We start from the raw sequence: 25,652 nt of genomic DNA, 5'->3' as shown, positions 1-25,652 counted from the left end.
ACAGGGTCTTGCTCTGCCACCCACGTTAGAGTGCAGTGGCATTCATCATCATAGCTCACTACAACCTCATACCCTGGGCTCAAGTGATCCTCCAGCCTCTGCCTCCTGAGTCCCTGGGACTACAGGCCTCTGCCACAACACCTGGCTAATTTTCCTATTTTTTTATAGAGACAGAGTCTTGCTCTTGCACAGGTCGGTCTCAAGCCATCGCACCCAGCCTCAAATGGCTCTCTTCTTAAGTCTAATAAGAATTTGTGAGAAAAAGTAACATTTGGACAGATAACTTTTAGACTGTAAAAAGGGAATAAGCAGCAATTTACTGTACCTCCTCTGCTGATTTCTGAGGGCAGTGGAGGCACCATCATGTTTGTGTCCATTGGCTGAGAGCCATCCTGGGTCATGGGGTCTTCAGGAGGAAGGTAAGCAGGTGGGGGTGTATCAGCTACGAAGTTTGAAAAAAAAAAAAGTATTTCTTAAACCTTAATAAACATTCATGCGTACAACATATATTTTTTTTGTGCTGAAATTCTTATGAGATTAAGTTGTCATTTCAATCTCATTAAGAGAATGGATACACAATTATTGGACTTGATGCACAGTGTTCTGAAAAGTATTACCATCCCATAATCTTATATATTTTAGTGAAAATTCAGTGGGGAGGCAGAGTTCCATCTGCTAATTCCAGAAGTTGCCTGCCTGTCCAGGATCATGCCATTTAAAAGCAGCTGGAGAAGCATTTACACACACTTTTATATGGTCAGCTTTGAGAGGACCTCTGCATTTCACAGCTTCTCTGGTAGATGGAAACCTCTGAAAGCTTCATTGGACTTCTTAGGAAAAGGAGCTCTGAGGCCTCTTACATTAAACCTATGTGCTTTTAGGAATTTACCAGCTGAGTTTCATTACAGCCTACTGTTTAAACTGTTCTTTTTCCATGACCTTAGGCCATCTGTTAGGACTATCTTTTCCCTACCTATTTAAATAATCACTAGTTTTTAAATCCTTAGTAACAGAATAATAGAAAATGAATTGGTTTATAATAGCTATCTTCTATTTCTGAAGAGCACATAACCAGCTGGCAAACAACACAACTTTTATGTTTTCTTTTTTTTTTTGAGACAGAGCCTCAAGCTGTTGCCCTGGGTAGAGTGCTATAGCATCACAGCTCACAGCAACTTCCAACTCCTGGACTTAAGTGATTCTCTTGCCTCAGCCTCCCAAGTAGCTGGACTACAGGTGCCTGCCATAATGCCCAGCTATTTTTTGGTTATAGTTGTCATTGCTGTTTGGCATCTCCAGGCTGGGTTCGAACCTGCCAGCTCTGGTGTATGTGGCTGGTGCCTTAGCCACTTGAGCTACAGGTGCTGAGCCAAGTTTTATGTTTTCCTGATATAAAGAATGGGTATAGCTTTCCCACTCACAATCCTTTTTAATCCAAATTCCTCACTGGCTACTGCAAGTCAGAGCACCTATCACAGGGCCTTGGGGACAAAATTTTACTTGAGGGGATCAAGAATACTTGAATAGGTATTCTAGACCACTCAGGGCAACTGTCAAATACAAATAACTAATACCACTCCCCCTGAGATTCCCAGTGGTTTCCAAGACTGACGCTTCCACTCAGTCGCAACCCAGTGACTTCCACCGTCCAGCTGCTAACAAGCAATGGCTCAAAGCCGCCAGGCCGGACTACAGGGACCTTTTCTGGATACTTTTTCACTAGTTCTCCAGCTTCTTTTAATTCAGCTTCTTCCCGGCAGCTGTAAGGATATCTCTGCTTTATCTCCCGCCAGGAATGAAGATTAAAAGCCTCCTCTGAGCCTGAATCAATGAATCCCTGTCAACAAGCTAGTGAAAATTTCATCAGCAACCTCTGGCATCAGCACCACCAGGAGGGACCAAATAATTACTGGTGGTATCCTACTATTCCAACGAGTAATCATGCCCGTCCCTGGAAACTGGTTTTCTTCCATATTTCCTCTACCTGGCCTATACCTTAATCCCTGATATCTAGGGGACAAAGGGTAAATTCAAACAATAACCTTCAATTTACTCTTGGGGTGATACTAATCTCCTCACTATCAACCTGTCCATCAAACTCAATGGGTTTGGAAGGGGGTGGGGTGGGCAGGATATCACTGTTTATTAGTTTGATTTTTAAACTACTCTATCTCCCACTCTTATCCCAATTGCTTGGATTGAAAAACAAAACAATGCAAAATAAACAGGCGTAAAATAAAAGAGCATAATAAATACATAAATAAAAGGAAGCAATATAAAGTGTGGACCACTTTTCAGGTGTGGACAAAGTGAAGACTTCTTATCTTCATTCCTGGCTTGAAATACAATTTTCAATACAAATCCAAAACATTTCAAATGGCCCAATAAACATGTCTGCTCACGCATTTTCCCTTCTTAAATGTTACTACATGTCAAGTGTATCTTTATTTAGGGTATCCTTCCTGAGGTCTAGGGGCAAAAAATTTGGCACTCGTTTTAGTTTTCTGAGGTGCTTACTAACCAATAACTTGAAAAATAAGTCCCAATTAATCATTTGATAACTTTTACACCATCACTTATGTCTATAAAAAAGGAGGAAAATCCTTTTTTGTCTTTGCTATGCTGAAGAAGCAGATGGTTTCTAGTACTTCTGTTGCAATTCCTTTGTTGTTAAAGTATATGTTTCTTAGGATTACATCACCGTTTAGATGAATTTAATTAAGTGAGGGGGGGATGTTATCCCTTAGGAAATATCTTTTCTAAGGCTGCACTTCCAACAGGGGTTTTTCCATGGATGAAATAATGTTGAGGCTGAGTTTCTCATAACAGTGTATAATACACTGTTTTTCTCCTTCTTTTATCAAGAGCAAAGACTGTAACTATTATGCCACTCCCAGAAGGATGCAGCTGTTTGAAAACCTTTTAAAAACAAGGAAGAAATAAATATAGCTTCTTGAAGCATCTGTACCTGACAAATAAAATAAGACATTTGCTTACTTGGCTAACAAGGTTCCCTTTCACCCAAAGTTGTATCCTAAGAGGCTGACAGCACTGTAAAAAGCTCCCTCCTTCCCAGGTTGACCCGCTGCTCTGTGACACCATGATCACACTGATGTGACCACAGGACATCACTGAACATGCCAACCTACCTGGCATCTGGAAAGGGCTTCCGGGGTCTGAGCTGGTGGGAGAGTGCGGGTAGGTGCTGCTGCTGCTCCCGGGAGAGTTTGGGTAGCTGCTACCGGGAGAAGGAGGAAACGGATGGCTGTTGGGCTGCTGGAAAGAATCTGGAAAAGTGGCGTTGAGTGGCATGTGAGGCTCATTTTGTCCTAAGTTACGGAACTGAGCTAAGAGGCTGTGCTGAGGGTTGTACTCGCTGTGCCTTGGAACCAGCACTGGAGGAAGTACTGGAAAAATGGAAATAAAAGAAAAAAAAAAGAGAAAGACAAAAATGAGCATGATAAAAATCTATAATTACATCACAACGAAGTTAAAACACAATCTGTAAGTGACAACAAATTATCTGATCCCTGCCCTGCTGCCAACCTCAAAAGCACCATTCAAATGAAAAGCTATTCTATACTCAGGAAGCAGGAACAAAGACAGACAAACTCTTTAGAGTCACGGATGACAAGTGTCTGAGATCCGCAGCACTGACAAACTGCCTGAGGGGAGTCTGCAAAATACACTCTTGTAAGTTAAAACTGTGGAGGTTCCCTCATTCTTAATTTTTCATTCGCTAAAAACCAAAGTACAATTAACATATATCATCACCGACAACTCCCCTTCACAGCCCAGCTGATAAGATTTTACATTAAGAGTTAATATTTATTGAACGATATGAATTATTCACCACGTTTTTAACTGACACACTTTAACTGTTTTAACACACAAAAATAAGTGTAGGAAATACAGCGGAGGAGGAAATAAACACAGTGAGCAGTATAAAATCCAAATGCCCATGGAGATAGTTAATTACACAAACTACAGTGTCCAGTGAAACAGAACTTATGTCATATCCTGTGCTGGCAGTCGTACTTTAGGAACATCTTTTTTCTAAGAATCTGAATGAAGGTATCCACTTTTCAGCAATTCTTAACATCAGCTGATAGGCCAACGGGGGGTGAAATGTGCCATACAATCCAGGTTTTGTTAATTGAAAATTCAAGGCACAAAACCCCAAGAGGTAGACACCTGTTGAGAAGCAAAGAATCCCTGTCACTCCTAAAAGCTTTATTCGGGGTCCTCAAACTGCGGCCCGGGGGCCACATGAGGCCGTGTGATTGTATTTGTTCCCGTTTTGTTTTTTTACTTCAAAATAAGGTATGTGCAGTGTGCATAGGAATTTGTTCATAGGTTTTTTTTTTTAAACTATAGTCCGGCCCTCAATGGTCTGAGGGACAGTGAACTGGCCCCCTGTTTAAAAAGTTTGAGGACCCCTGCTTTAGGAATCTAAGGAGTTGATAACTGGCATGGTCACGGACCTCCAAAAACCTCCGGAAGCACAGCCACTATAAATGACACAACCCTAGAAGGGAAGGGCAGGCTAGCAGTCACTTACAGGGCGACTAACAAGGGATCTAACCAGGGCCAGAGCCTGCCTTTCCCCACCAGGTCACTGGATGGGTCCTTCTCCTAATAAAAACCCCTGCAATATACCTACTGCTCTCTTATGGCCCCAGTTAGGGAGAGAAAACCCATTTTTGTAAAAATTGTAGGGGAGAAGTGACGAGGAGATTTAAAACCTATTATCACTACTGGTAGTTAAGACTCAGAATATATTTTCCCAAAGAAACAATATTTAGTGATATTAGTAATTTGGTAGACTTCTGAGGAATTTACATATTCATAATTTACATCACTTCTAAGCAAAAAATATGCTCTGAACACTTGGATTACCACTTATTAACTGAAAAATATTTTTTTTAGTAAACATTGGCATTTGAAAGTATTACAATTTCTCACATGCTATTATCTTAAATTCCTACATAATATTGTAGCAATAAAATTTGTTAATTTCCCTACAGGATCCTTTAGAAATAAATCTTTTGAGTATACAATAAATGTATTTTCTTTTCAGCCCAAACCAAACCATTAAAAGCATAATTTCTCCTTCTGCCTTTCAATTGTCTTCTTTAGTGTAAACTATAGGGAGTCTCCAGGCTATGAATGAAATAGATTCTGTAGGTTTGCTCTTAAGTTGAATTTGTATGTAAGTCAGAACAGGTACATTTACCTATTACCTGTAATAGCCTCTGTTCATAAGTGCAAGTTGAGCATCAGTTGGGGGACAGCTTGCACTTTGTGTGTAGGCTCCCCTGATGCCAATAGAAATTTATACTCCAAAATAGTCCAATTCTGTTAAATTATGTATGCAATCATTCTTTTTCTTTTAGCCATTGCAGCTTGAGTTACCACTTCCCACCTTGTTTTATAGCACCCAGCTACAGTTTCAATTTTTTTCTTCTTTTCTTGTAGAGGTGGAACCTTACTATATTACCTGGGCTGCTCTCAAACTCCTCCCACCTTGGCCTGCCAAAGTGGTGTGATTATAGGAGGTGTGAGCCACCACACCTGGCTGATTCTTGCCTTTATGAGGGGAGGGGGAAAATATTGACCCCCTAAACCGTTTCCTGCAAATGCAGCATCAGAGAGCAACTTGAATGAATCTGCCATCTCCTCTTCCTTTCAGAAGAACCCCTCCCCTTACAAAATGTACATACAAACACAAATTCTGTTTACTGGAGTGTCTGTTTTAGAACTGCAGACTCCCTGTTCCTAATACCTCAGACCAGGTGGTCAGGGGTGGGGTGAGGGGAAGAATTAATCCCCGCAACAGCCATAGCAAAGGGCAAGGTAGTTCCACACCCCAACATGATATTCTGCACACACGTTCCAGCAGTAACCCTGTGGGGTGGCGTGCAGTAATTTGCTCTAAGGAGTGTCCGAACTGTTGCCCATGGGGCCACGTGGTGATTTTGTGAGGACCTTTTTTTTGCTTGTCTGTGGTGTCGGATATCAAGAAAAGTATGCATGGACCTTATCTTTGCTAATCGGCTTTCATCAGTGTATTTCTGTATTTACTGTGTGGCTCAAGACAACTCTTCCTCTTCCAATGTAACAAACCTGCCAAATCGCTTCATTCAATTCAGGAAGTACAAAGCAGCACCCTATGGATAAACCTGACAAGAAGGAACCCTTTCCTGCCTCATCTCTGATTATTAACATGACTTTCCCACTGCTAATACCGTAAGGGTACATTTTTTTCTTTAAAATTTCAAAATAATAAGGGGGTACAAATGTTTTTGTTATACGGATATACCATATAAAGCTGAAGTCATCTTTTAATAAACTTACCAATATATTGAGGCATTACACATCTATAGCAAAATTCACAAATCTGCACATAAATGAAATTGTATACCCTCTTGCATCTGGTTTCTTCGGTTCAACATGATGCCTGTGAGATTCATCCAATGTGTGCAGCATCTTATGTGTATATACTATAATTCATTTGATGATAAAATTTTATCTTCTACTGATGAATATGTGGGTTGTTTCCAGTTTGGGGTATAATTATAATAAAGTTTCTATGAACATTCTTTTATTCAACTTCCTATTTTAAAATAATTTCAAATTTACAGAAAAACTGCAGGAATAATTTAAAGAACACGTGTATGCCCTTTGCCCAGATTCACCAATTTTTAACATTTTGCCACATTTACTTATCCGTTTTTTCTTCTTTCCCCTGCTTCCAAATACACACTTTCTGAATGATCTGAAAGCGCTTAACACGTCTCTTTATCCCTTAACATTCCCAAGTAATTCCTAAAAAGAATTAACTTATATGTACATGTTACAATGATCAAATTTGGGGAATTTAACACTGATATTTTATGTAATGTAAAATTATATTTCACCTTTGTCAACTGTCTCAACGATGTCCTATGTAGCAATTTCCTGATACAGGATATAACCCAGAATCACCTATTGTATTGTTGTCCTATTTCTTTAGCCTCCTGTAATCCAGAATACTTCCTCAGCCTCCCCTCATGCCTTTCATGCTGACATGGTGGAATAAAGGGCAGTTATTTTATAGACTTCCTCTCAAATGGGGTTTCTCAGATGGCCCCACGTTTGGTCGGATTGCTAGCCAGGTGGTCCGAGGCATACATCCAGAAGCACACGATGTCTGTTTTCCTGTTATTGATAATGGCTTGAGCACTTCCTCCACTGTATAGCTACTATTTTTCCTTTTGTAATTAATAAGTAATTAGTGGGGAGACACCTTGAGACTATGTAAATGTCTTGTTCCTCATCAAACCTTACCCTTTTATATTTAGTATCCATTTCGCTTGCATCAATTTTTGCTACAATGGTTGCAAACTGGTTGGTTTTTCTTTAACTCCATTGTTTTAGTTAGAATTCTAAAATGTAGTATAAGGAAGAGCTTTCCCTTCTCACTTATCCATATGTTACCTGTAATAGTCAGTAATCAGTATGGATTCATAGTTAATGGGTTTTAATCTTCTATAGTTTTTATTTTGATTTTCATATTGTCTTAGACTTGGCTTTTGGGAGCTCATTCAAAGTGATCCCTCTTTTTTTTTTTAAATATACTTCTATTTTTTGAGCATTTCTTAATTTTTAGAACAAGATATTCTAGGCTTGTCTGTTACTTTGCTCTTGCTAGTCCCGGAACCCCTGGTTCCTTATAATGAAAATGGTACTTAGAAACCAAAATCTGGGGTCTAGATTATTCTATGTCTCTACTTAGGTCACATGAATTCTAGGCCCTCTGTGTGCGTATTTGTTGGAAATTGTAGCGTTTATACTGTAATCTTCAAGTCCACGCCAACTTCACAGGGTTTTTACTTGCCTTCCTCTATTTCATGTCTTGATTTCTTTACTTCAACAGTGAGAACACTGCCTGGTAACATCAATAGGTGAGAACACTGCCTGGTAACATCAATAGGTGCCTGAATTTGCCTAAACCCCAAACATACTCAAACATTTCAGAATTGCCATACTCACAACATCTTATAAAGCAAATCTATTAAGACAAGTTTGGGGTTTGTTTTCTTTAAAAACATTTTTTGGTATGTATTGTCAATGTAGTTGGATTCATTCAAAATTCACTCAAAATCCCTCTCAGGGTTATTTTATTCATTTGAAATTTTTCCCTTTCCATGAGTTTATCTGAATGCAATTGCTGCTGTTTACATTTAGTTTTAGGAGATCCCCTAATCCTTGTTGATTTTACTTTAATAGAGACCATTAATGTGATTCTAAAAGTTGAAACAGTACATTTCCTATCCTATCCCTTCTACTTAACTCTCCTCTAACTTCTTTTTAGCATAACCGATTTCATTTTTTACTGGTTCATCCTGTGTGTTTCTTGAAAAAAAAAAATAAACAGATAAATAAATGTATGCTTTCTGTCTTTACTACTAAAAAAAAGGTAGTCTACTATATATGCTTTTGAACTTGCCTTTTCTCACTTATAACCTAGAAATAACTTGACATTAGTGCATACAGATTTTCCTCATCTCTTTTTACAGCTAACAATGCTGTACTTCATTCAACCAATCTCCCACATCTGAGTATTTAGGTAGTTCACAGTATTTTGCCATGCACACGACCATGCATGCATTTGGTAGTACAGTCAGGGTAAGTTCTGTGATGTGGAATGCTGGGTGAAGGGGTAAATGCACACACACAATTTTGCCCCGGTGAAGTTCACCTGGTGGTTGTACCATTCTGCAGTGTCACCAGCAATGAATGGGCTCTGCTCCAGCCTCCAGAACAGACGTGTCAAGTTTCTAAATTTTTGACAATCTAATGGGTGAGAAATGGCATTTTTGGTGTAATTTTAGTTTATAATTCTCATATAGTGAAAATTGATCTTCTTTTTATGTACTTCAGAGGGTGTTTATATACCTTTTTTATGAATTATCAGCTTATCCCTTTGCTCATTTTTGTTTTATCCCTCCACCCTTTGTTTAAAAAAATATATACAGAGAGATGTTAGCCTGTGATATATGTTGCAGATATTTTTCTACAACCTGTCATTTGTCTTTTGACTTACTCTTTTTTATTTTTGGCGGTCAAACTCACTGACTCTCTTTTGTTGTATGTGGATTTTTGAGTCATAGAAAGCCTTCTTCTATATTCAGAAAAAAATCCAGGAAAAATTCACCCATGCATTTGTCTAGTGCATATATGGTTTCATAGTTTATTTAGGTCTCTGATCCACTGGAGTTGTTTTATTTATGGTATAAGGAACATATCTAATTTTATCTTTTTTTCCAAATGGTTAAACAGCAACTCTAACACCATTTATAGAAAGCCCATCTTTGTTTGCTTAAAGAACTGCTCAGAAGGCTGAAGTGGAAAGTCAAGGTGTTAGTGTGAAGGCTTCCCCGGAGGCTTTTCTTCTTGGCTTGCAGGTGGATTTTACCTTGGGGTATGCTCTCATGGCCCCTTTTCCTGGTGTCTCTCTGCAGTGACCTAATCCCTCTTTGAATAAAGGTATGAGTCAGATTATATCAGGGCCCACTAGCATGGCCTCATTCTAATTTAATTACCTCTTTAAAGGCCCTATTTCCAAAAATATTCTGGGGTTAGGACTTTAACATATGAACAACTCCATAATACTGCATATGGGATACGTTTCTTCTTAAATTAAGTATTTTACCTTTCTTGTTATTTTAAATGAGGCTCCTCCTCCAATCTATCTTCTAACTGATAATTATTTATATATTTGAAGGTTATTGATTTATTCATGTCACTTTCATATCCTAATACCCTGGCTGGAATTATTTTGTTGTCTGAGTTCCGAAACAGATTCTTTATAGAGCTCTCCAATTACACACCACCAACCACCGGATACACTTTCACTTTTTCCTTTCCCATTATTTTACCTAATCACATTGTCTAACAGTGCCAATATAATGCTAAATTACAATGGAAGTGTCAAACTTTCTTGACTTATTCTTTTTTTTTTTTGAGACAAAGTCTCACTTTGTCACCCTCGGTAGAGTGCCATAGCATCATTGTTCACAGCAACCTCAAACTCTTGGGTTCAAGCAATCCTCTTGTCTCAGCCTCCCAAGCAGCTGGGACTATAGGCGCCCACCACCACAATGCCTGGCTATTTTTAGAGACGGAGTCTCATTCTTGCTCAGGCTAGTCTCAAACCCTTGAGCTCAGACCCACCTTGGCCTCCTGAAGTGTTAGGATTATGGGCATGACTCCCTGACTTATTGTTGACATTGGTGGGAATGCTTCTAGTGTTCCTCTACTAAGATGCTGACTTTAGGACTGAAGGGTAGATATATAGAGGGCCCTCCCAATAATGTATACACATTTTAAGAAAGAAAAAAACTATTAAAATTGTAATACTTATGTCATGCTTGACTTTTGCAATTATAAGAGATACAAGATACAATGTACAAATAGCAAATGTTATCACTATATTCTGAGTATTATAATTTTAATACAGTTTTCTCCTTTCTTAAAATGTGTACATATTTTTTGACACTTTCTGTATGTGTGTATGTTTATATAATGTTAAGGAACTATGTATCCATTCTCATAGTTAAAGTGTTTTTTATGAGGAATGGACATTAAATTTTTGTCAGAGGCTTCTCCAATATTTTGGGTGATGCTCCTGTAATTTTTTTCTTTGATCAATTAACACAGTGAGTTAGCCTTACATTCTTGACATAAATTTTTCTTGGTCACAATGTATTATTTTCTTAATATAATAGAGTTTCATTTCTAATATTTTCATTTAAGATTTTCATATCAACATTCACAAATGATCCTGGTCTATAAGTGTGTGTACTAGTTTTATCAGGTTCTGATGTCAGTGTGATAATTGTTTCATAAATGTTTGTATGTTTGAAATGGTTGTTTCTAGATAGTCTCTCCATGTTTGATTGACTCCCTCTGTGAAACCATCTGGGATTGGGCCTGTTGACTATCACCTTGATCACTTTCTCTATTCCTTCTATGGAAATAAATTTGTTCAAACTTTCTACCACTACTGAGGATACTTTTGATTATGTAAGTTCGTGTGCAATTCAAAATAGCGTGCAACTTAAAATTGCACACAAACTTTATGAACATGCTGTGTGTGCACACATACACACATATATTTATATATATTTTTAAATTATCCATTCATCTAGGTTTTCAAATTTAATTGCATAACGGTATGCAATGTAATCTTATAATTGTTAAATCATTAATAATTAAACTGTTTCCCTCTATGCTAATAACTGTTTCCTCCTTGTTTCTGGTACACTTGTCCCTTCTTCATTTTTTTTTTAATTAAATTACCTGGTCCTTGGTCTATTTTTTTAATCAGGATTTGGATTTACTGATTTGATCTCTTTTTCTATTACACTTTTTGCTTTTATTACCTAATTCCTAATACTTTTTTGGTTTAATGTTCTTTTCTTTTTGCTTTTTAATTGTGAACTAAAGAATTTATTTTTATTCTTTCATTTTGACCAATGGAGGTATCCAAAGCTATGAGTACCCAGCTTGGCAAATGGTGCTGGGGTAGGTGGTGGTGCCCTCAAAATGGGTGGATTTCCTATTTACTCAGTATCACATACAATTCTAACAAAGTTCTTAATTTCTAAAAAAATTATAGTGAAAATGGAAATGAGCCAGGAGGGAGACATAAGAGAAAGCTAGACTCTAGAAACAAAGGTTATTTGTGTAGAAGCAAAGAAACATTCGTCAAATTGATTTTTAGATGATGACCATACTTCACAAAATTCACAATAACACACCACCCCCATCCCCCCGACCCCTGCAATTTTAACTACGAGCCTGAACCATGCTCTGCACACTACGTGGCTCTGCAATATATGACCAAGGTCACACAGAAAGTGCCAAGAGTCAGGATTCAAACAAAGGCACTCTCAACCATAATCCTACTGCCTCAATAACCCTAAGCCTCCCAGAATGTTAAGTTATAGTCTATATAGTAAGTTTAAGGCATAGATGAGTAGAATAAATTCCAGAGTGTTTGTAAACAAAGTCAATTTAAAGGAGACAACATCAGTCTGATTGATACATTCAGTTGTAAGAAGTACCTACCTTCCTGATCATGCATAATAAATCCCTGTCAAAATCAAATTTGTGTAGCTTGAAATCTTTGTAAGTAATGTGTATGTTCTGACTTGCCTGGGATAGTCCCAATTTGTACCTGGTGTCTGGTTTAATTAGTAACAGATGATCCTGGTCCATCTCGAAAGTTTCCTGGCTTGGACAATAAATTATATGTTCATACTAACTATAAGCAATGACTAATTAAATTCAGGACAGACAGGTCTGGAACGGTTGCCAGCCCTAGAAAGAAGTATTAATGTAGGAGAGAAAAGACACGTGGAAGTAGGCCAGGCGTGGTGAAGCCTACATACATATGTATTGCTCTAAAACAAGGCCTGCAGCGGCACCCATAGCTCAATAAGTAGGGCACTGGTCACATACACCGAGGCTGGAGGGTTCGACCAGGTCCAGGCCTGCCAAAACAACAATGACAACTGCAACCAAAAAATAGCCAGGTGTTGGGGCGAGCACCTGTAGTCCCAGCTACTTGGGAGGCTGAGGCAAGAGAATCATGTAAGCCCAAGAGTTTGAGGTTGCTGTGAGCTGTGACACCACAGCAACAGCTTGATACTCTGTTTCCAAAATAAATAAATAAATAAATAATAAAATAAAACAAGGCCTGGCCCCTCGCACCTGTGTGGATTCCTAAAGGATAATGTTGGAGCTCTTTGCCTGATGTTTTACCTCCCCATGCACAAGCACAGGGGGGAATGTAGCTTTTATTTCAGCTATATTTCAGTAAGGAATAACAAAGATCTGTTCTGGAATTGGGGGGAAAAGAAAAGAAGAGACATTCAGACTAATTGTTTGTGTGTGCAATCGTCATTTCTTGGGTGACAAATTAACCAGCATAAAGAATTAGGATCTGCAAACTCTAAGCCTGGCTAAGGTCAGAAATAAGAAGAGAGAGAGAGGTGAACAGTGTTTTCCTCTTATTATTTCTGTTTCAGGCTATTTCTATTTTATAGGAAACAGAACTATGTGAACATCAACGTTTTCAGGGAACCACTTTCTTAGTTCACTAAGGCCTCTCCTATTAGGAATCTTCAAAGAATGACTCATGTGTGGGGCTTCCTTCTCAGGGCCCCTCCTAATGGCTCCTCTGAATTACAAGAATCTCCTTTGAAACAGAGGAGCCCAGAGTTAAACACCTTTCTTCATGTACCTGATTTTTTCTTTTCTGGTTTGAGTCATATAAAAATCAGACTGTGTGCCATTCCTACATTGTAGGAGCTCTAACTCTAGCAAAACCCCAAACTTGGTTTTGCACCCCACTCCCTCAAATATATTCTGAATAAAGGCACCTGGGGATTTCAGCAATCCTCTTCCCACCCACTTAAAAGTCTCCAATTGCTCTATGTCTTTAAGAGAAAAAAAGCTCTCTCCCTCTTTTCCTGACCTCTCAGGCAGAAGAATACCTCAGATTTCTTCCTTTTCTCAGTGATGTAACCTTGCTTTTCAAACTGTGCAGCTCTTGCGGTTAAAAAATAGAATCCCTTTTCCAGCCAACAGAGAAACGAAACTACTGAACATTTCAGGAGGCAGGAGTTTCAGGAGGTATTTGTGATTCTGCTACTGGACTCAGTTTTTTTTTTTTTTACGTTGCCAAGGCATGAGGAAAAGAATGAAGAAGAACAGCTAAAATTGTAAAGAAGGGCTGAGCTCCGGAAAGCATTCTTTTCCACCCGAGTGAAGTACTTGCCTGAAACTGCCTGAAACTCTATCATCAAGCTGTCAATGATAAAGTAGTCTAATAATAAGACTCACAAAATCCCACCTGGGCTGCAACCCATCAAATATTTGTAAAAAAGCAGTTTATCTTTCTTCTTTTTAGATACACAAAGGAGTTCAGGTATGTTTGTCCACACAAACACAATGGCAAACAAGCCACTGCAACGGTGGAAAGGTGCTTTCTGTAATGGTTCTAGGGGTTGGAGAAGGCATTCATCCAGAGTCAAGAAACTCAAATTCGAGTCCTGCCTATGACAAATTCCTTTGTGACTTTGAGCCAATCACTTAATGTCTCAGGGTCTCGATTTCCTTGAAATAGAGAAAGGGACTTTGCTCTCCCAGGGGTCTTCCTGCTCTGAACCCTGCAAGTCTTCTGACTGATGAGAATGTGGTTTTGTGTACACACCTGGGGCTTTGCAGTATCCAAGCTCAGTCCTAGACAGCACTGAAGCTGCCCCTCGGGAGCAGAAAGCAGGCCCAGGGTTAGTGGCAGAATGGCCCAAGAGCCAGTCAGCTGTGGCAACACCGGAAAGGGGAGGGCAAGCAGGGCACGCGGCCAAGGCAGCTGTGCCAGTGTAGTATCTGTGCGGCACAGACGGCCCCACCTAGTGCGTTCAGTGTCCTTCTAAATAGACTTTCCAAGTAGGAAGTGCTGGAAAGGGAGAGACCACTTAAACAGTATATACATTTACTGTATATCAATTATATATAAAATTTCGTGTCAGGGAAACTTTACACTGGGGAAATGATTCTTGGAACTTGGGCCAAGTTTAAATTTTACAGAAATATGTAATAGCAAAAATCCCTGAGGAGTGGCCCTTTATCTTTGTGTTCGCTTATTGGTGATGAGGTTGATGGTAAGAGGGTTTTGAAAATATCAGATAAGGTTCTCTGAGCACTAGATATACCTTGGTTGTGGGACGGACACTGCAGACATAGACGTCCACAGGACGGACTGCCCCTGCCCACAGGGAGTTTCCCCAGCTGAATTCTCCCACGGCTACTTCTGCGTGACACTCTGCCGAGCCAAGGAGCACACGGCTGCAAGGTCGCACAAGCTGAGGGCCACAATCTGAATCAAGGTCTGCTCTTAGCCACCAGAAGGGCGAGGCAACATTACTAGGTACCATAAAACTTAGGAGACAGTGGAAGTTATTCTTTAAAATTCTCGTTTTATTCTTCTGTTTATTTTGAGGGAGGAATATCTTTTTAAAAGATAAGATAGTTCTGCCTAAAGGTAACAACACTGTAATATTTACTTTCTTGGAATATTACTCTTAAGTGGAAACACAGATACACAAATACATTAATAGAAACAAATACATGGATACAATTTGAATATAAATAATGAATTGTATTCAATAACAATATTCTCAAGCCAAAAACAAGTCACTAGATTTATGTGAAAAATAGCCTAAATATGTAGGAGACCGTGCACCAAGCTTGTGGAAGCGGCCACCAGTTCTTGAGGAAGGCGCTGGGAGCGAGACCATCTCCTAGCCAGCATGGAGATGTTTTGCTGCCCAGAGATAAGCCCTCAAGCAGCTGTATACGTTAATGAGTTAAGATAGTTTGTCATACACTGAACATTCCTGGTGCAGCAGTGTGGGAGTACAGCCAGTGGGGAAAAGTGCACATAGCTCCAGTACGGGGGCCTCCACACCTGTTGTATGATGCTTGCATAAAAGGCCATGGCAGAGGTTGCTTAGGGCTCTCCCTGGAGATACGGGAAACCCACCTCTTGGAGGCATTTGTACCTTCAATCCATGTTTTATTCGCCTGGCAATAGGGTGCCCACAGCAGGTACTGACATAAATAATTCAACTACTGAGAAGTGGACTTCCTAAATAAGGGTAGTAATTCTCTTTTTGCAAACCACAGATGATTTCCCTGAAATATATCTTATCGGACAGACTACTTGCCCACAATACATCTGCTGTGGATTCCATGACCTTGTTCAGATTCCTGCTCCAACCTACCTCTGAACTGTCCTCTCACCATACTCTGCACACTGATTTTCAACTGGTATGCCATTAGACTATCTAAGATGTGCCATAAAAATTTTAAAGATCATTCATTATTTTTGAAAGAAGTTCAAAACACTGCCAGGTACAGTGGCTCATGCCTGTAATCCTAGCACTCTGGGAGGCCAAGGCAGGGGGATCAATCAGGAGATTGAGACCAGCCTGAGCAAGAGCAAGAACCCATCTCTAAAAAAAAATAGATGGGCATTGTGGCAGGTGCCTGTAGTCCCAGTTACCTGGGTAAGAGGATCACTTGAGTCCAAAGACTTTGAGGTTACTGTGAGCTATGATGCCATGGCACTCTACTGAGGGTGACAAAGTGAGACTGTCTCAAAAAAAAAAAAACTTCAAAGAACAGTAAGTATATTCTTTACTCTTTTTAAAAATCAACATAATTGATTGTGCCCTGAAAGTTTAACTATCCATTCAAGTGTGCCGTGAGATAAAAAAGGTTGAAAACCGCTTCTCTACACCAAACTGTCCTAAGCTTTTTGCAGTTTCCATCTGCTAGTTTTACATGTCTGTACCTTTGCTCATTTGGCTATTATTTCCAAATCTCAGTTCTAATGATATCTCCATGCTGCCTTTCTGGTCTTTCTACCCCCAAGAGAAATGAATTCTTCTCTGTGCCCTACGGTGGCCTTAACACTTGGACCGAGCATCTATAACACTGTTTTGCTAATTTGACTTCACTCACCTAGACCATTAATACCCTTGAGGGTAGAACTGGTTTTCTTTCTTTTGTATCATCCAATGTCTGACAGATCCTCAATAAATATTTTTTGTTTGTTTCTTTTTTGAGACAGAGTCTCACTATGTCGCCCTGGGTAGAGGGCTGCAGTGTCACAGCTCACAGCAACCTCAAACTCTTGAGCTTAAGCAAGTCTCTTGCCTCAGCCTTCCAAGTAGCAGGAACTACAGGTGCCCGCCACAACACTTGGCTATTTTTGTTGCTGTTGCAGTTGTCATTGTTGTTTTAGCTGGCCCGGGCAAGGTTCAAACCTGCCAGCCTTGGTGTATGGGGCCTGCACCCTACCCCCTGAGCTACGGGCGCCCCAATAAATATTCTTTCAATTAATATTTGTGAACTCTATTACTGACTTATTTATTATAAGTGGATTAATACAGACCAGTCTTTTACAATCCTCAGACTCCCAGCATCTGAATCAGCAAGACATTTGTTTAAAATGGCAGATTCTTGTGCTTTGCCCAAGAAACAATAAATGAGAACCTGGAGGAAGCTTGGGTGAACGCAGCCTCGTTCTGAACACAGATGAGGGTACTATATGCATTGGCAACAGAGCTGGGTTTCTTTCCCTATCGAGGTTGCTAACTAGAGATGAAACCTGAACTTCAATTTTCTCATCCTATGTCAAATTTCTACACAGTATCCCTTTCACTTCTAAAGAACATTATACATTGTTGGCCCTGATTCTTACGTAGTATACAGATTCAACTTAGAATGCCATGGAAAAGGATTAAGTGGACTGAAAAGTTATAGTGCCCACTGTTTTTGGTCAAGCAGCTTAGCGTCATAGAAAAAGCACTGGCTTTGGATTGAGAAAATCCAGTGTCCTAGCTGTGCAAACTCAAGCACGTAAGTTCTTGCCCCAGTTTCCACTTGGGCTAACAAAAGAAGCCCCGACAGTAGGGTGACGTCAAGATGGGACCTATCGCCCCCGGTCTTTTCTCTTCCTACCCCTAACCCCAGTTTCCTTCCCTTTGCCAAATATTTATCTGCTTAATTTTTCCACAGAATGAAGGTACTATATTATTAGACACTTCAAAAGTTAGAAGCAGAAAAAACTTCAGGGTGTAAGTTAAAACACGTCAGGAGGAAAAAATCCTTCGTAAGCCACACATGAAGTATAGTAATCGTGGCAGGTTTTAGTTTCTGAGTTCCAAAACTGGAGATTCTGCTCAATTATAGTAGAACTTCTGTCAGTTTACCACCCAAAAGACCAAGAAACTGGTCAACACACAGAGGTGATCAACATAAGGAATATCCACGGTGCTGATACGGACATGTGGTACGCGTCCAGTCTATGAAAATCAGGTCAATGAAGGGAGGTGGTCATCTATGGAGTTTCAACTAGATTTATTAGCTAAGTAACTGAAACAATTAACTATTTAAACCTCGCTTTTATTAGTAAAATGGGAATAATAGTATTCCCTCAGTTTTTTTTCTTGTATTTACACAATGCTTACATGGGTATATGTGAAATGCTGCATACCAAGCTGTACCAAATGTTAACTCATTTAATCTCATAACAACTCTGATCCTAGGCCCGCATTACCACCACTTTGTGCAAGTGGAAACTGAGATCTAGAGATTAAGCGACTTGTCTACAAATCTATAACCAATAACTACCCAGTGGAGACAACTTCAAGCCTAGGCGCTGTAATCTAAGCTCTTAACCACTGTGCCAGTGTCTCTCTCAGTCACACAGTCTAACAAAGTTCCTGACCTATGGAAAGCACTCAGTGAGGAATAGTCATCTCACACAAAAAGCAGCCAGCCTCGTGGGTCTAACTGTCTATAACACGACTGGTATGTAGAAGACTAACCCAGGTGTCATACCAGGCAGCTCTGTAAATGCAGCTGAATTAATTATATCCAGCTCATTCTGAGTTGAAATTTCATTTCATTAAATATATTCCATGAAGCTGAGATGGTTATTACCTAGTGATGAAAATAAACACAAATAAAGCGTCCAAAAACACAGGAAGGATGGATGTAAACTCTTAACCCCCAAACTCCTTTAGCTGGTGCACACATGCTACATACTACTAAAAACTCTGTACGCTCCTCCCCTTTGTTAAAGAGAGAAAATTGATTAAAAGGGGAACTACTTCTCTTGCGAAGCAGTTGACTGTAGTGGTTAGTTAGCAGCATGAGTTTGGGAGTTAGACTTTAGTATGAATCCTAGGTCCCCAGTTACAACTTGGGTGACAACATAAACTCTGCCTCTCAGTAGCCCTGCTGGTAGCTAATAGCTGTGGTCAGGAATACAGGAGATACATGTGAAGTGATAAACAGTACAGTAAGCATGAAAAGTAGCTATTTTAACTTTTATTGTTACTATTTTTTGTTACAATTATTATTTAATGAATTTTATTTTACTTTTTTTTGTAGAGACAGAGTCTCACTTTATCGCCCTCGGTTGAGTACTGTAGCGTCACAGCTCACAGCAACCTCCAACTCCTGGACTTAGGCAATTCTCTTGCCTCAGCCTCCCAAGTAGTTGGGACTACAGGCGCCCACCACAATGCCTGGCTATTTTTTTTGTTGCAGTTTGGCCAGGGCCGGGTTTGAACCCGCTACCCTCAGTATATGGGACCGGTGCCCAACTCACTGAGCCACAGGCGCATCCCTATATAATGAAATTTTAAATTATATTTTTAAAATTTAATTACAATTTTTATAACAATTATTAATTAATATTTAATGAAAACTTGCTTATATGATGCCTTTTTATTCTGAAAGATGTACACAGAAGTTATGTTCTTCATATCAGTTTCAGTCACGTTATGTTTCAAGAATGCATTAGTGTATAAAGCCTTTTCATACGTACTATTTAACCCTCACCACAACCCTGGAAAGCAAATATAATCACTCCTCTATTTCATGGGCTAGCAAACACAAGCTCAAAAAGGACACATGATTAAGCCAAGGTCAAAGTTATCAAGTGCCACGATTTCATCCAAGCCTTCTAACCTAGATTATCACTCATGTGTTAACTACCAAAGAGAAATACCTCCTTCAATGGCCTTATGTGTCCTGAATTTCCTAAAGACCCTACATTTACCAGTTGGCAATTAGCATCTATTGTGAGAAAGACCCTCTCCTTTCTCCCTCACATATGAACAGCATGAATCATTGGATCCTTATTTTTCCTCCAATGGTTTATAATTTATTTCTGTCCTTGATTAATTTTTTATTGCAGATTAATATGAGGGAACAGATTATTAGATGACACTGTTTGCATTTGTTAGGTAAAGTTCAAGTGGCAGTTGAGCCTTCTCCCAGGAGATATGCCATAGACCCCTACACTGGCATATTGGTAGCTGAGGGCATACCAATCTCTCTCCCTACCCATAACTTCAATTATGTTTTCCTATTGTACTGGCATATAGTTGTTTTTCTGTTGGTTTTATAACAGTATTGCATACATTGGATACTTGTTTTTCCATTTTTGTGATACTTTTCTAAGAAGAATGTTCTTAAACTCCATTCAGGTAAATACGAAAGATGTAAAGTCTCTGTCTTTTTATGGCTGAATAGTATTCTATGGTATACATATACCACAGTTTATTAATCCATTCACAAGAAAAATATGGAACACTCCATGAATTTAAATGTTTTCCTTGCACAGGGGCCATGCTGATCTGTATTGTTCCAATTTTAGTATAAGGGCTGCCAAAGTGAGCACTTTAATTACTTTGTTGATCACATGGTCTCAAATTTGGCCAGGAGTTGTCCCTTCAAGTGGGCCCCCAGGTCCCCGTGACGTGCTCCTATCAGTTTTCTCTTAAGCGATTCATCTTAAAATTAGCTCCTCTTTTTCCTTTTAAAAGCTGTAGGGTATATGTTTCAAAAGCATTTATCCACAACTATTTCCAAATTTGACCACTTAAACATCTGTCAAGGACACTACCACTGCACTGTGGGTAAACTTTTTGGATGCTCAGAAATACGTAACTGCCACTAAAGAAACATGACTGCATCTGCTACAGAGCTAGATATGACTGATAAGGAAAAACTCTAGGGAAACACAGGGAAAAACACACACGGTGGTATCACTGTTACCGGGTACGTGTTTACTTTTAGTGTACAATAAGCTGCCCAGATACCCCTTATAAAATCACTCTTCTTTTTCCTTCTTCCGACTGAGATCCCAGATAGTCAGGGAGTCTAGTGAGGGTGACATGTGACTACACAAGCCAGAAGCCAAGCCACAACTCAGGTAAGAAACGGCTTCTTCCATGTGAAAGGTTAAAGAACTAAGCACAGCAGCGTCTCTTGGAAAGCTGTTTTAGAAATGAGGTGGTGACACGGCAGACTAAAAATCTGATCTTCCATTTGTAATGTCTGCCAAGATACCAGAGCATGAAAATCACAATTTAAAGAACTAGGGGGAAGGATTTACCAAACTATCCTCTGTCCATCTCAATCTTTTAATTTAAACAGCAGAACGTGTTTTCTAACTCTTGATCTTTTTATCAAGGAACTTATAGCTACTTCTAGTTATGTAACACATGTGGCTCAAGAAAAGCAGACCTCAATCGAGTGTAGCATCAGGCTTGAATGCTAAGAGAAATCCTCTCAAGGGCAGTGATAATCAGGAAATTGGGATGGGTAGGTAGCAAGCTAAATGGTTACACAGAGAAACGGTTACACAGAGGAACGGTGCTGAAGACAACAGACACCTCGCTCAGGCTAAACCTGGGGAAAACAGAAGTCTGCCCATAGCCTTTCAAACTCGTCCTAACCCCACTGTCAAACAACTATACTAATCCTCAGCCAAACTGGCAAATTAACGGAATGTGGGGCTTTGAGTGCCACAATTCTGCAAGCCCTCCGATGTTTACCACAGCACTGTGGTGTCTACCTGATAGCTGCCGCACAACCCCCAGCTCCATTCTTCAAAATAAATAGCTTTTTGTTGTTTCTCTGTATCCTCCACAACCAGTCTTATTTTTCCAAATATCAGGGCAGCAGTTAGATGATTTGGCTAATTCTTGATTATCAGTCATGTCTTTGCTGAGCAGATTTGCATTTTGAAGTAGAAAAAGACAACAGGATAGGATATAAGTGTACATTTGGGGGAAAGAAATCTCTAGTGTTTTCTCTGGCCTCTTGACATCTAATACCAAGGAGGCTGAAAGTAAAACCAAGATGATCAACCCGACATCATTCTGTAAGCCAAACATTCCTTCTACTTCTCTTCCTTTTGCAAGTGTCCAAAATCACAGGGTACTCTCAACACAGGGCAAATATCCTGTGATTCCTCCCCCCAACCACATGTAAAACCTCCTCAGACCAGATCATTTGTTTAAGGATGATCCGCATGTGGAAATAAGCCAAAAAGCACAAATCCAAAGTCTTGATTATTATTTCACCCAAAGCTAGTTTTGGAAATATTAGGCAGGCTTTTCCTTTTAAAGTATTATTTTTACATACTATTTATTTATTATGACAAATGTTTTCCTATGATCTTCAAAATTGCTATTTTTTTCTTCAGCCATTTTTCGTTGCTGAGTTTTGTTTTTAACAGCTGCTAGCTGGCTGGTGTTCCTTCTGCCCTATGAACTAGCAGTGGCGGGTCGAAGACAGCTGCATTTTTAAATGAAATCAGGAAGATCTGAAAATATCTTCTCTTGTCCCCTTAATATTAGGAGCTATAAAATGAGAAAAATGGACTGGGTAGAATGGCTTATGCCTGTTATCCTAGCACCTTGGGATGCCAGGCTGGAGGACTGTTTGAAGTCAGGAGTTCAAGACCAGCCTGAGAAAGATAGCGAAATGTAGTCTCTATTAAAAAAAAAAAAAAAATTAGCTGGTATACTGGCCTGTGCCTGTAGCCTCAGCGGCTCTGCAGTCTAAGGTATGAGGACTGCTTGAGTCCAGGAGGTTGAGGTGATGATGATGTCACTGCACTATAGCCCAGGTGACAGAGCAAGGGCCCATCTTAAAAAACAACAAACACCCCCAAAACCAAAAGCCAACATAACTCAGTCCCAAATGGAGGATGAAGGTCAAGAAAGCAAAAGTATGAGAAAGATATTTTGTATGATCTAAAGACTACTACTGTTTTAAAATCTCCAATTGGAGATTTGGCAATAGAAAAATCCTATCCAGGAACAAGTCACACTGTAGTTGCCTAGATGTCTGCTTCAGCTGATGTAATCTGTATGCTTTCACAACTTACCGTAAAGGTAACTTGGCTGAACCTATCTGTTCATCAATTAATAGATAACTCAGAACAAATGTCCCAAGCAATGCACTTAAGAACACTTGCTCGGTAACCTAAAATAGGTAATAAAATCACCAGGTGAGTTCAAAACAAAACAAAACACTGCTCAGGATAAAAATCAAAATAACGGACTTCACATTTTGCCTTAGATGTAAGGCTACAGAATCTACTAAAAGATCTGGGTATAAAAATGTTACTCATGACTGTATCCGCTTCTAGTAATATTATGGACGACAGGATGAAATTGTTAAACACAAGCTAAATGCCAATGATAAAATTGTGGAGAAAGTTCAATAACTTCAGGTCTACTTGGCTGTGCCCCAAACATGGATAGAAGTCTAAGTAGTGACCTAATACTTTTTGGAAAACTTCCCCAACGACCATGGAAGCACACCTGCAAAGGCAGGGGTACTCTCCTGACCCCAAGGCTCCCCCGCTCCTGCAGAAGCCTCTGCCCTCCCCCTAATCCCAGGCACAAATGCTTGATTTGTACCTCATAACTTTTAAAGCTTTCTTCCTTCACCTCCATGGTGTATTCACCTCTCCCTCACACCAAAGAATCAGGGTGACATCCAGACTAGGATTACAAACATAATAACTTATACAAAGAAGCACATTTGTATCATTAATCTTGCTTTCCGTGGTCTACTTTTATTACCAATAGTTTTCTAACTTATTGCATCTCTACCTATAAACTGATTTAACTCCTTGGTACAATGAAACATACATACATATCTGTACCACTGCAAAAGCTGCAAAAGTTTAGGGTGCTTTTTTGTGTCTCCTCTCCGGTTTGTGAGAGTCAGCTGAACCCTCCTCCATTTATGCCTCTACTATTCAAGTTTGCACAGTGCTCTGTGATTACACACCAGTCTTCTGGGGCAGACACAGTTTCTTGGGAGTTGGCTATGTGCTATAAATGTCTGAATGAAGAGAAATTTAGATATAAGTGAAAAAAGGGCATATGCCTTTATTTTCATAGTTAATATTGTTGCCAGTTAATCCCAAATCTTCAAAATACTTGTCATAATTACACTTTGGTATATGACTTGCATCTTCAACGATCATATCCCTAGAGATCACCACTCTGGTAAACTGGAAGGAAAAGTTATTACTTTCCCCCCTGCCTTCCAAATGTATATATTAAATGCAAAACTTAAAAGAAAAAAAAAAACCACCCTCCCCAACGCCACTTCACTTAAACAGAAGATTTTCATCATTATTGGCTCACATAAAAGTACATTCACAATATAGTAAAGCAACTTTTTGTTTTAAAAAATGTTCATTTTTGTTTTTCAAAAAATACTAATCTTATTAAATCCTGACTCTTGGTTTTCTTTTTCAGTATTCTGTGTGACAATGAGAAGTGCACACACACCTTTACTGCATGCTGAAGGACAATGGCTGCTTTAAGGAATGTGGGCTGAGCTAGAGACACAGGCAAGTGTAAGAATGAAGCCTGCTCACCTTTACATCGCGACCGGAATACCGGCAGAGACACGGTGGAGACTCAGAAGGTCTCCATCACCCCCGGGCCCCGCCCTTGCCTTGCCCTTTGCCCTTTTATAGTCACACCCTCCTCCCTCCCGCCTCCATCTCCTTCTTTACCTCTGGCAACAACTAATCTGTTCTTCATGTCTATAGTTTTAAGACTTTCTCTTCAAGGGAAAATTTACCAAGCTATGAATTGGTGACTGAGGCAACTGGACAGTCAAATCATGCACTTGGTCAGTAGGTGAAGACCATGTCAGGTGTATTTTAATTTTAAACAGCTGGCAGCCATAATGCTGGAAATCAAAGCACCAGGAAGCTAACTCCAGGGTGTGAAAGATCAAAATGGAAATCTCAGAATTTCAAGCTCTAGTTTAGTATCACCTTTCAAGTACATTAAAACTAAAAGGGCAGAAGACAACCTTAAAGAAACAAGTGAAAAACAAAACCAAAAAATAAAGCCAGGAAATCTCCATTAAGTCATTTTAATAACAGCAAACAGCAAGTGAATGGTCTTTTCTTTTTTTTTTTTTTTATTAAATCATAGCTGTGTACATTGATACGATCATGGGGCATCATACACTAGCTTCATAGATCGTTTGACACATTTTTCATCACAATGGTTAACACAGCCTTCCTGGCATTTTCTTAGTTATTGTGCTAAGACATTTACATTCCACATTTACTAAGTTTCACATATACCCTTGTAAGATGCACCGCAGGTGTAATCCCACCAATCCCCTTGAATGGTCTTTTTAATACCACATCTACTTAACCACCGTCAACATTTACTTTGGTAAAGAAAAAGAAAACCTACATTTAATTCAACCACTAATAAGTAGCCTTGATTCTGAAGGCTAGTAAAAGTCCAAGTAAAAAGTCCATCTATGACATCAGCAGCAAGCATTGTCTTCAGAAGCTCCACAAACTTTCTTTTTCCTATAAGTGTCCCACACATTTGCAGAAAAAAAATTCCTAGTATTTTCTACATTTTTCAAAAACATATTTTTCACTTATGGTCAAAATTGTACCTTCCAACAAAAGGTTCTTCCTCTGCATGGCTTTTTGCCATTGTTAACTATAACAAATAAACTATAACTATAATAAATGAAGTTGCAACACAGTGTTTCTGTAGGTTTCAGTTTCTTCCCCACTATTTTTATACTATTTTATTTATAAGAAATAGTATAGGTTAAGGAAAAAATGCAATTACTTAAAAGTCCATAAAATTATTTTCGGTCAAAAGACAGAGATATTAAAAGATCCCCCAAAAGAACTATTACAAAATGTGCACTGAGCC

The 25,652-nt window shown here is 39.3% G+C and overlaps 1 protein-coding gene and 1 non-coding gene across 3 annotated transcripts in view; both read right to left on the bottom strand.

The window, feature by feature from the left end:
* The window catches only part of SMAD1 (SMAD family member 1), an 81,085-nt gene that overhangs the window by 13,656 nt on the left and 41,777 nt on the right, over positions 1–25,652 (bottom strand). For both annotated transcript variants that reach the window (XM_053582201.1, XM_053582202.1), the window contains 2 exons: positions 3,150–3,407; positions 326–442 (listed from right to left, as the gene is read on the bottom strand). In XM_053582201.1, the coding sequence (XP_053438176.1) occupies positions 326–442; positions 3,150–3,407 (375 nt within the window). The remainder of the gene's footprint in view (positions 1–325; positions 443–3,149; positions 3,408–25,652) is intronic.
* LOC128592622 (U6 spliceosomal RNA) lies at positions 20,216–20,317 on the bottom strand. Its single transcript, XR_008381951.1, has one exon. It is a non-coding gene; the product is annotated as a U6 spliceosomal RNA (small nuclear RNA).

This window comes from Nycticebus coucang, chromosome 1 (assembly GCF_027406575.1).
Source record: "Nycticebus coucang isolate mNycCou1 chromosome 1, mNycCou1.pri, whole genome shotgun sequence".
In the NCBI taxonomy this organism is placed as follows: Eukaryota; Metazoa; Chordata; class Mammalia; order Primates; family Lorisidae; genus Nycticebus; species Nycticebus coucang.
Note: the sequence above shows the minus strand (reverse complement) of the source record. Positions and strands in the feature narration are given on the sequence as shown.